Genomic DNA, 18,638 nt, shown 5'->3' with positions numbered 1-18,638 from the left:
ACGTGACAGTAAATACATGTATAAGGTTACAGAGAAATTCTGTTTTAAATAATACTGTTCTTTTTAACTTCCTATTTATCAAAAAAATCATGGTTTGCACAAAAATATTAACTGTTTTCAACATTTATAATAAAAAGAAATGTTTCTCAAAAAACAATAATTGCTAAATTAATAGAATAATTTCTGAAAGATCATGTGACACCGAGGACTGAAATAATTGCTTTACTGAAAATTCAGCTTTGCCATAACGGAAATGTAACTTTTAATAATACATCGCAGTATTACCATTTTTACTGTATTTTTGAGCAAATAGCCTTCTTTAAAAAAGAAAAAAAAAGAGACAACCCTAAACGTTTGAGGTCTTTGCATGCTTATCCAGGGTACTTCAAATAATAACATGGTACATTTACAAAAAATATCATAATAGTGTGGTACGTTTTTATTTCATGTCATAGGAAGAATCTATCAGACTAGCAGAGGAGTGCAGCAGAGCCCAGACTACCTGCAGAATGGGGGGCTGCAAGCACAAGCCACCTTGTGCAGGTCTATAAACAGTAAGACCACCACCTTGCCTCCTTCATCCTACAGACAGAGCTTTGCCAACTACCAGAACTGCACCATCGTCCAGTCCCACCTGCCTCACTCCAACTATGGCACATACGTCAGTCTGGCCCCCAAGATTCTCATCTTCCCAGTGTTTGTTCAGGTATGTTCACGATCTGTTTATCTTCCAGGTTTATTATGTAGTCTTTGCAAATGTTTTATTTGAAAAATTCATGCTAGAGGTAAAAGATCAGTGGTTTGTGTTATTAAGTGTATCATACACATCATACAACTGTTATTAATAACAAATATTAATTATTGGTTAAAATCTGTAAGAGTGTATGTTTTCATATGTTTCCCGCATTTTTAGTAATCTTTAGTTTATTTCTGTAGTGTGAGAAAGAATTTTCCTCAAGTAATACAAGGTCATGAAAACCTGCATGTATAATAATTACACGTTTTTTAAATCAAAAATGTTACTTAAAAGAGTTGAAGTATAATGTGCCACACCACAGCATATTACTCTCACTGCTTGGCATTTCATTCCAATTTAATGACCAGTGTGCTGTTATTATAGTTCATCTAGGATGTGTTGTACTAATACACAGCTTTCAGCAAATAACATGATTGACATGATGCACACAGTGTAGCTGTAATGAGTCTTTAATTGCATTGCAGCCATTGGACCTGTGCAGCCCAGAGAGAGTCCTGATGTTGTCAGAGGAAATGATCCTTCATGATAGTAAACACATAGCTCTTAAGGTAACGCCACTAACTCTCTCCTGAGAAAAATGTGTTGCTCAGAGGTTGTTGTTGTTTTTTAATTAGGGAAGTTTTCTGTTGTAATTAATGATCACATTTTCATTTTAACAAATGTATTTATAACTAATGAGACCATTGTAAGCATATATTAAGACTACTCAGCCATGCAAATATTATGGATGGCATATCCCAAATATTTTTTTTTTTTATGAGAAATGTTTAAGTTCATATTGTGATTCATGACCTTTGATTCCAGACTGGTAAATCTGAGCACAATTTGTGAGATTGTTGAAAACTTCTCTGAAGAAACATCTAAAGCAAGCTTCGTTTGCTTTCCTTTTATTGTCATTGCTCTGTTAGAGAAACAATTGAGATATTAAAGGGATTTGGCTAGTTTATCCAAAAATGAAAGGCATTGAAAAATCATGATTTACTATCTACCATGGAACATAAAGAGAAGTTTAGCAGAATGTTTATGCTGTTGTTTTCCATACATTGTAAAAGCAATTATGTCATCATTTACTCACCCTTATATATATATAAGAAGATATTTTGAAGAATGTTGGTAACCAAACAGTTGACTTTCATACTATGGAATTGTTTCTACCGTCAATTGTTTGGTTACCAACATTCTTCAAAATATCATCTTTTGTGTTCAGCAAAAGAAAGAAATTCATACAGGTTTGGAACAACTTGAGGGTGAGTAAATGATGACAGAATTTTCATATTTTGGGTGAACTATCCCTTTAAGGTGTGTGATGGCTTTGTTATTATTATTTTATATCTGATGAATCTGCCAAAATTCATTGCAGATTGCATGTAACGTTTTTACATTTAGTTTAACTATTGATGACGTTTAGATCCTTTTAAGCAAGTCCTTGATCTGGTTCCAGGAATCTAGCGTGAGAAACATACTGTCTAAAACATCTCGTCTTGGATCAAATATGCAGAAGCGATTCTTGTAATGTCTTATTTGTGGTTTCGGAAGGTGACCTAGAGCTGGTGTCCCCTTTCAGGAGAATTGACTATTTTGCTTGGTCAGATTTGAGCTTGTTCTCATGATACCCCTCTAAAAGCCTGCTAGTCTGGTGACCCTGATGTTTTCTCGAGATGGACGAAACACTACCTTTTCTATTAGATCCGTTTCACTGAACGATCGTTTGGGAACTTCAGGAATATTTGTCTTGTTGACAGTAATGCCCGACACAAAATATCTGCTCCACGTAGCATGGAAGCAGATACCTTGATCCGAGATTTCTTTCTGCTGCAGATTTAAAGGAAACCTGCAGTTTGGGAATAACATGACCTCGGCTTCCTCAGCATGAGCAATATTGTGCAAAGATAAATCTCTGAGTGCCACAATAGCCTCCAAAACCGACTTCGTATCTATAGCGATTCCCTTTGAGAGTCTGTCACATCCTTTGTGCTCTCTCGCAGGGCCCCGTCTGCATGCCAGCTGACCTCAATTTTGCCGAGAGACCTGTTTGAGTAATGCAGTCAAGAGTTTCTAAAGATCAGAGTGTTTAAGAAGGATGAGCTGTACATCACTAAACACATTCCTCCAGTGTCCTAGAACGAGCGTGTGTGTGTTTGCCTGTGATTTAGATCAGCTGCTTTATTAAGCTGGCCTAATTCCAAGCCTGGGCAATGGGTGCCATGAAAGGCAAAGCAGCGCAACCAGCCTGCTGCTTTCTGTGTGGGAATCAGAGCTTTTCCTTTTTCTAATGACCTTAACTTGACTTTACCTGATTCATCATAACTTTAATGGGTGTTACAGGTGTGTTATATTATTTAAAGCATTGAGTAAAGGACAGTTCATTCCACCTCTGCACTCCAATCTAAATGAAAGGTACAAATAGTTAAAGATCAAGGCTCATGTTTTCCATTATAAAGAATTATGTTTGTCTTCACTTGGTAGAAGCTGAGTGAGAGTGACATAAGAAGGTCAGATGGAGATGATTCAGTGTGGTTCTGATTGTTGTCTGTATCGCCCTCTATAGGCTACAGTGTTCATCTACACAGATCTGATGCTGTTGACCAGGGAAGATGAACCGGGCCGCTGTAATGTTCTACAGAGTCCACTTTACCTCCATGAGATACAGCTGCAGGACGGTATGTCCTAATATTTTCCACTAACTGTGTGTAGAAGACTTTGTTTTATGTTTTTTGTCCAGCTATGATGGCTGTTTTTGGAGTACTGCATATAGTTTTTTTTTTTTTACTGTGTATATTTGAAAATCTTGTATACATATTATACATTGCTCAAAAGTGAGTTTTTTTTCCTGCTCTCATTTAGGTGGGGATTTTTAACTTCTGAACATCATAACATTTTTGGGCTTCATAATATATGATATGCAGCATATAATATATATATGAGGGGTGTAATGGTACATGAAAATGATGCGTACCGTTGAAATCACTGTCTGGTACAACAGGGGAAAAAACATGTACGTTTACGATTTAGTTTGAAGTGCTTAATATAAAGCATATCTCATTTTTCAGAATTTTTTTGATTGTGCATTTATCTGGCAGCAGCTCAATCTGTGTCTTTCATTATTTTTCACATGTAATCGCAGCATCAATGTAGATCTGTATAAATAAGTATAAGTATATATAATATAATATAAAATATAAGTAAATTACATTCCACACACAGAGAAGTTTATACAGTAATTAAAATAACACTGTATTACTGTAGTCCGCTACATATGTGTATTTAAAAGAATAATTTTCTTCAAAAATAATTGTCTTTAAAAAAAATACTTATTATTTATTATGCTCTTAATAATACCATTACTATAATGCTACTGTATAAAAGCTATACAAGATTTAAAAAAAGCACACACATATACTTTCACTGGAAAACATGTGGCATGATGTGCAAATCATGACTTGTTTGTTCGATGCTTATTATCCATCATAAAAAAATGGTATCCATGGGATATTTAAATGAGCAGTATTCAAATAAGCAATGTTTAATACATCACAGATAAGTTTGAAAGGAACATAAAGCACATGTGCACGATCAACAAACATAGAAACAATGCAGCTTTGGCCTGATAGAACAAGTTTTATTTCTGTCAGCTATTGCAAAACTCTTAAACTGGCCCTGAGCCTTCCAGCTATTCTTGTTGTTGAGCCCTGCAATGTGTTACTGTGTTTTAAAATGAGAGCAAAGGCAGTGCTAGTGCCTGGTTTACGGTACATCTGCTTAAGATAAACATCCTGTAGTAAACTAAATTTCTTCACATGTAATGAGTTCAAATGTTAGACTATAAGGAAGTCTATCCATCCGTCCATCCATCCGTCCGTCCGTCAGTCTGTTTATCACTCCATCTATCAATTTGTCAGTCTGGCTTACTGATTCCGTCTATCTGTATATCATCTCTCGGGGTTGATTGTTTAGGGTAGAGGGGATGTTAAGGAGGTCCACCCTGTGTTATTTGTGACTGTGTGTTAGTAGCGATAGTCAGGAAGGAGGCATCAGGACTGTGGGAATGAGTATGTGTGTGTCATGAGAGCGTAGATCTCTTTACTCTCTGTGTCTGCTGCAAACAATGGCCGTGTCTCCGGTATGGCCCATTATAAGCAGGGCGGGTGGGACAGTGTATTCTTAACCTTCCTGAGAACAGAAATACTGCAGCATGTGGCTCAGAGGGCAATTCTATCTTCAGCCTTTATTTGACATCTCTTTTTCTGCAATAGCAATCACTGTGGTGACCTATGTCCTTTTGGATATGAAGTTAGTTGTATAATCGAGGCACTTGACTTTGCAGTTAAAGTCCATTATTGAAAAAAACGGGTCAAAACGTGCAGAGGGGCCAAATATCACAATATTGGCTTCCCATGACCAGAGCAGGACCAACAGGAATAGGATTTTAGCTTACTCTACCCCTCCCAGAAAATATTTAAAGGGGTCATATGATATTGCTAAGAAAAACATTAGTTTATGTATTTGGTTCAAGAAACACATTATGTTCCACATACTGTACATGATTGTTTCTCCTCTATGCCCCGCCTTTCTGAAACGCGTCGTTTTTTACAAAGCTCTTCAGTCTGAAAAGCGAGGTGTGCTCTGATTGGCCAGCTATCCAGTGTGTTGTGATTGGCTGAATGCCTCAAGTGTGTGACAGAAATGTTACACCCCTTAACATACTGTGATTCGTGACATGGTCAGAACACCGTTGAGACAAGACAAAAACAATAAAACCCATTACAAACGAGCCATTTGTTGCATCCAGTGGGGAAATAATTAAGGATTATAATGACTTATACTGTCTTTTTACGCATTGCGTTGGATCGCGTCACGTAAACATAAAACATGTCTGCATTTGTGATCTGAGAAACGACAAACAACAAGCGCTACTCTACACTGCTCAAAACTTGCATTTGAGTCATCAGTGACAAATCCTTTAAATATGTAAACGTACTTACAGACTGTGAGTCAGAAGCGCCGGCATTGTAGTCTTCTCTCCTAGGATCAGGAAACAGTCCTCCACAGAACGTGCTGCATAAATCTGAATATTTTGGTTGAACTGTTCTGGAACAGTGTTGTAAATACAACTTAACCACTGATTTCTAGTTGTGTCCTCTTTTGGAAGGCCAAAGAAAGGATTTTTGCTTTAACAACGAAACAGCGTCTCCATGACATGGCGCCGTCGGCAACAGCGAGAATCAAAGTTATGCCTTCTTTCCTTGCGTGAACATCTGGGCGGCGTTATGCAGATCTGACGTAGACGTTGGGGCGTGTTTAAATAAGGCGTTTTAGGAGGGCGAGGATGAGTCTTAACTTTTATAAAAGAATATCTCTTTGGGTTTAAGACTTTAGTCTTTGCAACTTTAGGGATCTTATCTATTCACAAACAGCTTGTAACATTCCAAAGAGAAAGGAATACTTGAAATCGCATCATATGACCCCTTTAATAGATATAATTGTTGATAACAATTTACTTAAAGCCTTTATGTATAATGTATTTTAAAAGTTGTTTTAATTCAATAATTATGGCTTGTAATGCACCGTATAATGCATTGTACAATCTCATTATTACTTGTAACCACAGTTAATACATTATAACGCTTATCAATTCATTGTTGCACTGTGCATTTTAAATATGGTTATAATTATCTATGGCAAGAAATAGGGTTGCAAAAGGGTGGAAAATTTCTGGTGAATTTGTGTCCCAAAAAGTGCCCATCCTTAATAAAAAGTGTCTCACAAGGCTCTGGGGGGTGAACAAAGCTATATTTAAAATGTAATAATCAATTTAATCTAGCTTGCGCTCACTGTTGTACACGGAAGCAGTTCCAGGCAGATGACGTATTTTTATAAATATAAAAATCTGAACATATCCTTGTAATTTCTTGTAGTCCTTGTTTTTAGTAAATTTGAATAGCACTGTTTATGCAGTGCACATATGGGTGACATATATCACAAATATGAGTACATGTGGGTGTTCACATGTCCCAGAGTTAGAAAAAAAAAAAAACTGACAGCCTCGGGATGAAGAAATTCACACTTCTGTCTTCTTCTCTTCAGTTCCTGCAGACAAACTGCGGCTGTACATCTCCTACTGGATAGAGGTGAGATCCGGCATCTAACCACCGACCCACTCGTTCAGCGCAGATCTCTGCTCACAGCACATCATGCTTAACACTGTGCTCTGCACTACAAATCCTGCGCGATGTAATGTGTTTCCTATCGAAGCGTTGACCCGACTGGATGGCCTTGTGGTAAACATTTACAGGATGTAAATGTTGTGCGGCTGTTAAATGGAGGGCCTCTTGCATCTGAGGTTTACGTCACATATTAGATCCTTTATAGCTGCTCTTTCTCTCCAGAGTAAACGTGCCTGAAAGACGTAGCCTGCTCACTCGAGCAAACACATTCACCGACCCAGCCATCTGCTCATCTCCCTGACAACACCTCACACATACACACACACACACACACACACACACACACACACACACACACACACACACACACACACATTGACATGAATGTGTGAGTGAGTATGATTGCATCTCTCATATGCTGTTCTCCTGCATAACTGAGGTTTCTTTAGAGAGATGGTCTTGTATTGGTGGAACATCCTCGCATTATAAAAATGTTTGAGACCTTCTTGTTCCCCAGATTAATAAGACTGTGATGTGTAATTCTGTCCTTTCTCTCACATACACACACATTATTTCATAATCACTCCCTCAATGTGGCTTACACACTGCATTTGTGTGTCTCTGCAGAGGACTGAATGTCTGTTCAGCCTGGAAGCCTTTTCATCCGAGCAGAAGAGGAGGGTTGTTCAGTGTCTGAGAGACAATATTGACAAGCAGCTCGCCCTGAGGGATAGAATAGGCCCTGACCAGGTACTAAATCAAACACAAGCGCACTCGCTCGCAAAAACACCCACTTGGGTCTCGCTTTTAACCACAGCATGTCTGCATTTCTTAAGCAGTTATGGAGTATTATCGCTCAGGAGAGGTAGGGCTCTTTATACAGGACTCGCATCTGCAAAATGACCTTGATTTTCAAGAGCTTTATCTGTATTTAATTTCGCTCTCTTGCTCTTTCTATAAAGTTAGCATGAAACATATTATGCTTTTGTAATGTGAGGTATCCGGAGTGAAACAGAATATTCAATGAAAAAAAAAGTAGGACGGTACTTCTTTTTATCCATTAGAAACTGATTGGTTCGAGAAAGTCTCTGTGGTTGCAGGGCAGAGGTTGAAAATAAAAAATGTTTTGATGACATCAGATGAAAAGGAAAATCATTTCAGAGGTGGAGCAAATTATTGCAGTTTTATCAAAGATTGTGCAAAGAACAATTTCCCCTTAAAAGACCAGAAATATGTATTAAAGCCTCATGATATATGATATAAATGTTTATATATATATATATATATATATATATATATATATATATATATCAGCGATGGAGTATGTTGGGGTCAATATATATATATATATATATATATATATATATATATATAGATATATATATATATATAGTCAAACAAAAAACTATTCAGACAACAGATATAATTTTTTATATTTTTTTACTAGTGGGTGCAGGACACTATAGTTCATTTATGGAAGAGATGATAGCAAAATAAACTGAACTGTGACATATTATACCCAAAAATTCTTCATACAGTGGACTATCCAAAAATTTGGGGCCAAAAATTATTCAGACACTTTGAACTGACCATGTTTTGCTTAAGTGTTTTAATTGCTAATGCAAACTTTTTACACCACAGACTGAACAAAATTAAGCATTGCTTGGTAATTGGTTGACCTAAATTGGTAATATCTAGTTGTGTACTTAAATTTAACAGCTGAATAATTTTTGGTTGATTGTAATCCATTACGTACCTTTCTATCAAAGTTATCTGACATTATCAAGATGAATTTGTTCTGACACAGTTTAACTCAAAGATCTTGTCATATTTTATTACCATTTTCTAAACTATACCAAATAAACTGTGACAATGTGAGGAATGTTGAAGGTGTCTGAAATCATTTTGATTTGACTGTGTGTGTGTGTGTGTGTGTGTGTGTGTGTGTGTTGTGTGTGTATATATATATATATATATATATATATATATATATATATATATATATATATATATATTGTAGACAGCTATTTTGTGAAAAACAAAATGCAAGTGAGTTTAATAAGTCAGAGTCATGAACCATGATTTGCTAGATGGTAGAGATACTAGAGCGAATCTGATTGGGTAAAAATCTGTGTAGTTCAACATCATTATTATTATTTTTTTTTTTTTTTGGTGTTTTACCTGTAAACTGTAAATTTTAAATGAGTAAAACAAAGTCATTTTCATCAACATTTGGGAGTACAGGAGCATATAAATAGCTTTGAAGCTAAAAAACCAGGACTTAATACCATAACATTTCTATTTTGAGTTCTTCTTGGAGTCTTTAAGAACGTAAATACGGCCAATTATGATTTTGTGATCTACTTCAGCAGACTATGTAATGTGACAGATGCTCGCTCCACTCCATACAGTGCACGTAAGAGTTAAGCATAATGTTTAGTCCTCTGTTTCTTATTCATGCACTCTCTCACTTTCTCCACTCGGTGGGCGAGTGACATCAGGAGAGCAGCGACATCATCATCAGACTAGCACAAACAGACACGCGCATGTAACAGCGTGAAAGAGAGAGAGAGAGAAAGAGAGTGTAGAGAGAGAGAAAACAGGGCTGTTGTAATACATGCTAGACTAGTATGATGGAGGACTACATTACTTTACATTACTAAGGACAAAACATTACGAAGGTGAGGTCATTTACATGTTGCTTTCTGCATGTTCTGTGTGTGCCTTGTGCTTTTGCAGTGTGACTGGTGGAAAATAGGTTTTTTTCCATCTATAGCACCTTCAGTGTGATCTGATTGGCATAAAGGTGTGTGTGTGTGTGTGAATGTTGGATGTATGAATTTGTTTTGAAATATTTGTTTGAAAATGCATTGTATCTTAATATATAAAACATGACTAAAGTGAGAAGTTGATCAAGTAAAATCTAGTATGTTATTATCTAATGATCTTGGTTATTTCACAAGTGTTTACCATATACTTGAGTGAGCATCATATAGGAGTTCTGGCATTCTATCTACTCATATCAGTAATTTTTGTTTGCCTTCTTGTGTCAGATCTTTTGTGCTGTGTCTTTAAAGAGCAGCAGAGCTGTCAGCAAACTACTTTATGAACTGATTAGATGTGTAGGGCACATGAATACATTAACCTTTTCCTCTAAGAGAGGGAGACATAAAACAGAATTTTCATGTTTTTTTTTTTATTTCAATTTCTCTTTCTGCCTTTCCATTTCCTCTCTACCTGTCCCCCCGGTACATTAGAAAACAGTAAGTCAGTGTATTCTTTTTTATTTTTTCTAATGTAGTTTATTTAGGTAGTTTAATTTAGGTTTTATATTGTTTCTACTTTTCTTAAGCTTTTAGCTCTTACATTCTGTTGACTTGATATATGTGTAAAAATAACAGGATTTTTATAAAACATACCTATTTTCTTATTTTAATCTATTTTGTCTAAAAGAATAAAAACACAAGATTTTTTAAGCCATTCTAATAACAGTGTTAGCTGGGAATCAGTTTCACCCCCAGTAAAAAAAAAATAACATGACAAAATTGATTGCAATTACTGTTTGAAGCCTCTGAAACCAAATTTTGATTAACACTTTGTCTGGCTCTTTACTTATTCCTTCTCTTTCTAGCTTGTACTTATTTGAACAATGCCTAAAACGTGGTATTATGAGCACTTCCTGTGTCTGTTTGCCTCTTTAAGAAGAACTGCTTTATGTATTCCCCAATTATAAGTTGCTTTGGATAAAAGCGTCTGCAAAATGACTAAATGTAAATGTATTGACAGATGCTGGAACCAAAAGCAGCTGAACAGGTTGCTGATATGGGTCTGCTCGGCTTCAGCAATCACAGTGTGTCTGAGCCCTGTTCCCCATCATGCCCCTCTGCGTCGCCCATCATGAGAAGAACCAACTGCAGCTCTCCAGCTCAGCGCCTGCACTGCAGCACCGGAGATGCCAACCAAACCGCTCCGACCTCTCGAGACGCCTGCAAACCTCCATACCTGGAGACCTCTGAGGTCTGGAAGGACAGTCCGAAGGATGTGAAAGGAGGCGGCCAAGAGTCAGAACTGGAGAAAAGGGAGCAGGGGGAGGGCGAGAGCGCTTCCGAGACCATCAGCATTGGCGCCAGACCCACATCTTCATCGTCATCTTCCTCACCTCTAGTCATTCCTAGGCTGTGCCTGGATCGCTCCTTCAACGCAGAGGCTTTGACCTCACCGTCGACTGACGATGATGATGAGGAGGAGGAGGAAGATGATGAGGACAGCGATGAAGGCTTTCTGAAGCGGAGGAGTATGGTGGAGACATCTCCTAGCAGTGGGCAGCAGAGCGGGGGCTTGTGTGTGCAGAGGTCCCTCCACAGACGCACGCACAGCGAGGGCAGTTTGCTGCAGGAGCCTCGGTCTCCTCGCTTCATCTCCGATCAGGCCATTGACTGCATAGAGGCCAAGCGGGAACCTTCAGAGCGCTGGGCTGTTCCATCGCCACAGACCCTGAGGAAAGAGCTCACCAAGAACGGAGGATCCGTCCACCAGATCTGTCTGCTCTTTACTGGAAGGAGGGTGTGTACAAATTCCACGATTTATTTGATGTCACTTGAGTTAAATATGGTAAAATATGTCTTTTGTTTAAAAATTCAATAAAGATACACATTCGAAAATAATTTAATTAGTAGCTGAATTTAGTTTAATTCAAAATACGTCTTTCACAGGTTTGTGGCAAGCCAAACTGTAAATGTGACACAGGAAAAACAGGTGTCAAACAGAAGAAAACCAAGAATCTGTGAGTCAAACCATTTTCTACTTCTTCATTTGCAATTTTATGGAGTGAATATCATTACTGTCAATGGCATGTTTGGGACATAATTCACCCAAAAACCAATAATGTTTTTATTATTATTTTGCAATTAAGAAAAAAAAGCCTATTTTGAACACCATTCAATTTTTTCATTGTAACATTGTTTTCATGAAAGTGAAGCTGAAAATCTCACTGTCATTACTACATTATCAGAAATGTTTTATCAGGGGATTCATGTGGTAGCATCAGATTTTACTGGCTCAAAGCAACAAAAACGAGTCAAAGGAATTATTCAATATGGCAATATGACTAATGTCTTGACACCATTAGGTTATATCAACAAAAGTCATTTTGCATTACAGTAATGAGAATTATCATAAAAATGCCTCATCATCATGAAAATAATGTAACAAGAAAACATTTAATGGCCCTACAAATAGGCGCAATTTTCTTCACACAAAAAATTATTTCTTGTTTGTTCATTTTTTTCTTTTGATTTTAGGTTAATCTGCACTATTTATTATTTGCTCTGTATCATGTTTTTCATTTACATTAAAATACAGTATACAGTATTCCTTTTTTTTTTTTATCGGAATGTTCCTAAAAAATAGGCTTAAAGGAATAGTTCCCCCCAAAATTTACTCACTCTCAGGCCATCCAAGATGTAGATGAGTTTGTTCATTGGAACAGATCTGCAGAAATTTAGCATTATATCACTTGCTCTCCAATAGATCCTCTTCAGTGAATGGGTGCCGTCAGAATGAGAGTGATAAAAAACATCACAGTAATCAAGTATTCCACACAAGTCCAGTCCAACCAATTAACATCTTGCAAACTAAGCTGCATGTTTGTAATAAATTTTCAAACAGTTGCTTCTAGCTAAAATATGAGTCTTTTATTCATAATATTGCTTTCTACTTAAAGGGTTAGTTCACCCAAAAATGAAAATTCTCACCTTCATGTTGTTCCAGACTCGTAAGACCTTATTAAGACATTTTTGATGAAATCCGAGAGCATGCGTCGTGGTACTTCCATGAATGCGTGTCGAAGACTGACACAGAAGAAAATAAATTGTTGAATAAAGTCTTTATTTTTGTTTTCTTTGTGCACAAAAAGTATTCTCATAGCTTCATAAATAAATTAAGGCTGAACCACTGATGCCACATGGACTATTTTGATGATGTCCTTACTACCTATCTGGGCCTTGAATACGTCAGTTGCGTTGCTGTCTATCCGAAGGTCAGAAAGCTCTCAGATTTAATCAAAAATATCTTAATCTGTGTTCCTAAGATGAAGGTCTTACAGGTTTGCAATGACATGAGGGTGAGTAATTAATGACAGAAATTTCATTATGGGGTGAACTATGCCTTTAAAGATGGATTTGTTTCCATTGGTGAGCAAGTGACGTAATTCTAAATTTCTCCAAATCTGTTATAAATGATAAAGAAACAAACTCATCTCATCTGCATCTCAGATGGCCTGAAGGCGAGTAAATATCAGCAAATTTTTTTTAATCATTTTCTTCATGCTAAATATAATTTCTTGTTATAAGAATGTATAACGTAATAAGCCATGTAACCATGAGATATTTAGGTGTTCAGGATTACAGTTAGCTAATAAATCACCTGATGTGACGCCTTTTGTCTTGTCACACAGGGCCAAAGACATGAAAAACCGTCTGACTTTTCTGCGGAAGAAGACCAATGACAGACATGGAAGCAATCCAGCCAGCAAGCTTGAGAAAGTCCTTAAGTCAGACAAGTGAGTCCACGTGATTGTGTCCTCTTTCACCCGAGCTGACTCCCGGCGAGAGAGTCACTGAGGAACACTGAATGGGTGCCTAGGCTCAGCTGATGTATGAGTGTTGAGTGTGCAATCAAAACAACAGTGACGTTTCTGAGTTATGGAGTAGATGGCCTATTTTGTGCGCTATAATTATCTGTGAATGGGTCATTAGTGTGAGTCATGGCTTTGTTGACCGCTGTGTCTGCTCATCCACAGACCGACTCCAGAGGAAGCTCTCAGATGGGCAGAGTCGCTTGATGCGCTGCTTTCTCATAAATGTAAGATATGTTTCATTCGTTATGACAGCTGTGTTGATCTCTGCACCGCAGCAGCTGTTACTGCTGTTTAAACCATGTTGTTTATCCATATTAACCTCTGCTCATGAATCCAAATCTAGATTTACCCCACATTCTCTTTAGCACTTATTCTGTGTTTTCTAATAAGCGTTAGAGTCATTTTCTCTTCACTTCTTCAGATGGCCTGGTGGTTTTCCGCTCCTTCCTGCAAACTGAGTTCAGTGAGGAGAATCTGGACTTCTGGCTGGCCTGTGAGGACTTCAAGAGGATCAAATCACTGTCCAAAATGGCATCCAGAGCAAAGAAGATATTCACTGAGTACATCTCCATACAGTCCTCTAAAGAGGTACTGTATTTTTAAATGTTCTTTGGCAGTGATATTCAAGAGATTCAAGACAAATAAGCTAAGAATGACATAAGGTTTCAATCCAGTGTACCTTATCTAATAATGAATGTGTCAACTTCTTATAAATGTTTTATTTTTATTATTTATATTATGACAAAATGTATATAAAAAACCTTAATAATTCATTTATTATTACATTCTAAATGTTTTATACCATCTGACAACCTAAACTAAAATTGCATTTCATAAAAGGTCAACTTTTTAAGAGACTTGCTGAGCTTGACATGCAGTTATGAGGGTTTCTCGTTTTCTTGACACAAAAAGGTTCTTTGCATGTTGGTTATTATACCACAATGACTTTGATTTGACAGGAAAAGGTGTGCATATTAATAACGTATTACTACAGTCTTACTAGGTATTTGAAAGAAAAAAAATTACAAGATTAACCAAAATACTTAAGGGTTTTTGTACAAGAATTTCAGCCTTTGAAAGACTTTTTCTTCATGATCTCAGGTCACCATGACATTTTGAGTCTACGCTTAAAAGAAAAATCTAGACTCATATTAATTCGCAAATATAACACATTCCAGTCACAGAACTGCATTTGTAATGTTTTAGTTAGTCCAAACAAAAAAGTGATTAATATACAGAAATCATACATGAATTATACAGAAATGTACATACAGTTGTGTGTGTGTGTAGAATTGAGCATATAGAAATAATGCATTGAGTTGACAAAATTAACAATCAAAATTCTATTTCTTAGTTTACTTGTTTTCAGCAATAAAATGCCCCATGCAATTTCAACTAAAGTCTCATGCCGTTTTTCTTGGACAGGATTCTTTTGTGTGAGAATGTTTTTTTCGACTTGCAATTTGTAATTGATTCCAGAGAGCAGATGTGCCAGAAAACCAATCCAAAATGAATATGAAAAGCATCCTAAGCAGACTCTTGTTTTATTTCCGTTAATCTGGACTCGTACACCAGGGAGCACATCAAGGAAAACATGGAGAACATCTGCGCAGACTGCTTTGACCTGGCTCAGAGCAGAATCTTTGGACTAATGGAAAGAGACTCGTACCCTCGATTCCTCCGCTCTGACATTTACTTGGAATTAACCAATCAAAAGAGACCCGGCTCTGCCGCAGATCCATCTTAAAGCTATGACAACAAACGGCAGATGTTGAAACTTTTTTAGATCAGTATTGCTGGAGACGTAGTAGAACAGGACCTGTCTACAATCACATAATCCACTGATGCAACGTCAGTCAGCTAAGCACCTTGGAGAGCTCAGCCCAGTGGATCATTGCATGGACAGATTGTTTTTGGATGCTTCTGTGCTGCACTCTGTTGGACGGTTGCGGCAGTAAGATGGCGATAAATATGTAACGAACATGCTGGAAGTGTTGAGGCCAATCAATTTGCCAGAACACCTTTGCACCTGTTGACCCAGTGGCAGTACATAGAGGGTGCAAAGCATGATGGGTTTGGGAAAAAAAGAGAAATTTTGGTACTCTTTTGTTCAGCTTTACCAAGATACATTTTCACTTTTCTTTCCTGCAAAGACCTCAACATACTTAACTTTTACAAAGATCCTAGTGAGATGATATCGGACAAAACTAAATTAGTAATTGTTTTTCAATTTTTTTTTATCTGAGTTGCAGTTGACAGCTTGTTTTATATTCTCTCAGTACTATTGACAGAACACTAATTCTTATTACTTTCAAGGGCTTTGGTAACATTTCCACATCTGTTCTTCATGTAGTGGCCCCGTGGCTCTAATTCCTTATCTTTTACAAGTGCAATATATAGTTAGTTATTCTTATTAATATTTCCTTAACAAAAACCGTATATTAAAGGGGAGATGTTATATATATATATTATATATATATATATATATATATATATATATATATATATATATATATATATATTTACATAAACATAGTGTACAAATGTTCTCCCATAATGCATCATACAGGCAAAGTAAGTTCAAATGAAAGAAAATGTAATTCCTGATGTAAATAACAGAGGCTGAGCTACACAGACTAACGTTTATAGTGATGTTAAAACTGAAGGTATTCTGTTTGTTGTCGTTGCTGTTAGTCGGTTGATCACATGTCAAAGAAACCAGAATACCATAACAAAGAAGCCAGAGTTTGTGTTTAATAGCAGTCTAACATAGAGGAGCATGTGCTGTATGTAAATGTGTGTGTTCTGTGTTGATTTACACGTTTATTTACCAGTTAGCTCTTTGGGAGACTCATGTTTGGCAAATACAGTGTCAGTTTTCTCCTTCCTTCATCCTAATAATATCCTTCCTTCTGTAATAATATTTCTTGTATTTATTTGTGGGGTCATATTTCACTCACTGCTGCCTTCATATGTAACATACTCTCATCAAATAAAATTACATTCAAGCATGAGGTCAAGTGGGTATTTATTTATTTATTTATTTTTGAAAATGATCATTTGTATCATTGTTTTTTTTAAATGCCATAGGATTTTAATATGTTGCCCTTATGAAGAGGTTGTACATCTAAAATCATTTAAATTGTATTTAAATTGAAATGAAAGAGAAATATTTAAATAAAAACTTAAAATACTGACGAAAAAAATTTATCGAAAATTAAACATATATGAAAAGGTTATGCACCTAAAAATCCCCAGAGGGCAGCAAAGCTCTAGAATAATGCAAATAATCCAAAGCCTTCACGATTTGGAGATCATTTATTTATTTAAATTGAAAAAATTTCTTCTTTTTTTTTTTATACTGAACATAAATATGTAAATAGGGTTAAAAGACATGTATGAACTGTATATACAATGACAAAATACTACTGATATAATAATTGTAAAAAGTAAAAAAAAAAAAAAAATGAACGTAACTAAATGACTGTTCCAACATGAAAGCAGAGACGGTGGCAAATACTAGGGTGTTGGAGCACAGTGCTTCCTCTTACTTTCGGCTGGGTTTGACCCCTCATGCAGCTGTTGAAGGTGTGGAACACACTCCTTTAAACTTGATGTTGTACAAAAACAAATTAAAGGAAATGATCCGTGCGTAAGAAAACAGCAACATAATTAGAGGAAAGTGAAAACCATGTTTTGCCTAATATATAATGAAAGCTTTTGATTTTGCACTCCCTCTGATCCAAACGATTCTATGATCCATGCAGCTGTGTCAGCACAAGAACAACTATTCACTGTATGCATACTATTATGACACAGTGCACCAATGTTTAAACCACAACATGTTTACCCAGTAATGCATCAACAATGACTTGTAAGGGCGGCTTTGCAGGTGTGACACACACTGCAAAACATTTACACAGTACAGGCTCTACCCTCATGTTTCATAGATGTAAAAAATAATACATTTACTGTACATCCCAATTAGTAAGCTAGTTCATAAGAAAGTTGTTCTTATATGTGCAATGAGGTTTCAAAAGCAGATGTTCAGTGAACACAAATGATGTGCGCTGGTGAGCCATACAGCTTGATTAATAACCGTGCAGGTGAAGGAAAGGACTAAGGACATGCTGTCTCAGCCGCAGACAGCCAATAGGTCAAGTAGGTGATGGTGATGACTCACACAATCCAGATGTACAACCTTTTCATATCTCAGTAAATAAAAACGTATAGCTATCTACAGACATTTAAAAAAAAAAAAAAAATTAAAAATAATAATAATAATAATTCAAAAATAATGAAAAAACTTGTTTTTCTTTCAATTAATTTTTTTAACAACTAAATAACATGTAAAATAATCCTGAAATATGTATCAAAACATTGTTATATCTTAATATATATTATGTATGTAGATTTAGCATTGTCCATATTGTCAGTTTACATCTGTCTGTTTTATTAAATTAAGTTAAATTCTAAGAAATTAAATATTCTGAATTAGTATAAAAATCATATCTAAACATCATATCTAAATAAATAAATGTAAAGTTAAAAAATAGACATTTACCATATTGTCAATTGAAATCTTTTCTAAATTAAAGTAAATTAAATCCTGAAATCTGCATCATCTAAACACATAAATTAAATGTATAGCTAGAACATACACTTTCCATATTAACAGTTAAAATCTGTTTACTTAAATTAAAAATCAAATAAAAAGGACAACAAAGATGGTGTTAAAAATTTTTAAATAGATGTTTTGTGACTTTCAGATTCATTTTTCTTCATTTCAGAAATACATGTATTGTTATTCTGTGCATGGTGGCATTAAATTGCTTATTTTAGGTATTTGAGATCTTCATGATGCTTTCCTTCACACCCATAGATGGAGCTACAATCATACTGTTCAGCTGTTATTAAAGAGTCGTACCGCCTGACCCAACAGTCTACATTTGGACAGATAGAGGGATGGTAGGGAAATGATGGGGATGTGTTTCTGCAGTTCTGTGAGTTTGAGGGGTGGGAGAGCACTCTCAGTATGAAGGGAATGTGAGGACAGGAATCACCCTCTGCTAACTTCACC

At 36.2% G+C, this 18,638-nt stretch overlaps 1 protein-coding gene across 6 annotated transcripts in view; it reads left to right on the top strand.

Moving 5' to 3' along the window:
* Positions 1-16,572, top strand: part of LOC109086437 (regulator of G-protein signaling 3-like) — a 37,209-nt gene extending 20,637 nt beyond the window's left edge. For 4 of the 6 annotated variants that reach the window (XM_042724805.1, XM_042724804.1, XM_042724806.1 and 1 more), the window contains 11 exons: positions 456-706; positions 1,222-1,305; positions 3,306-3,417; positions 6,842-6,885; positions 7,549-7,671; positions 10,708-11,484; positions 11,634-11,704; positions 13,376-13,480; positions 13,721-13,782; positions 13,980-14,146; positions 15,111-16,572. In XM_042724805.1, coding sequence (XP_042580739.1) covers positions 456-706; positions 1,222-1,305; positions 3,306-3,417; positions 6,842-6,885; positions 7,549-7,671; positions 10,708-11,484; positions 11,634-11,704; positions 13,376-13,480; positions 13,721-13,782; positions 13,980-14,146; positions 15,111-15,305 — 1,991 coding nt within the window. In that variant the 3' untranslated portion in view covers positions 15,306-16,572. Of the gene's footprint in view, positions 1-455; positions 707-1,221; positions 1,306-3,305; positions 3,418-6,841; positions 6,886-7,548; positions 7,672-9,111; positions 9,603-10,178; positions 10,185-10,707; positions 11,485-11,633; positions 11,705-13,375; positions 13,481-13,720; positions 13,783-13,979; positions 14,147-15,110 lie in introns of those variants that run through there. The other 2 variants (XM_042724809.1, XM_042724808.1) reach the window with 2 other exon arrangements.
* Positions 16,573-18,638: the final 2,066 nt, after the last annotated feature.

The sequence above is a fragment of the Cyprinus carpio genome, chromosome B5 (genome assembly GCF_018340385.1).
Source record: "Cyprinus carpio isolate SPL01 chromosome B5, ASM1834038v1, whole genome shotgun sequence".
NCBI lineage: Eukaryota > Metazoa > Chordata > Actinopteri > Cypriniformes > Cyprinidae > Cyprinus > Cyprinus carpio.
The sequence above is the reverse complement of the archived record's forward strand: the minus strand, read 5'-3'. Positions and strand labels throughout refer to the sequence as shown.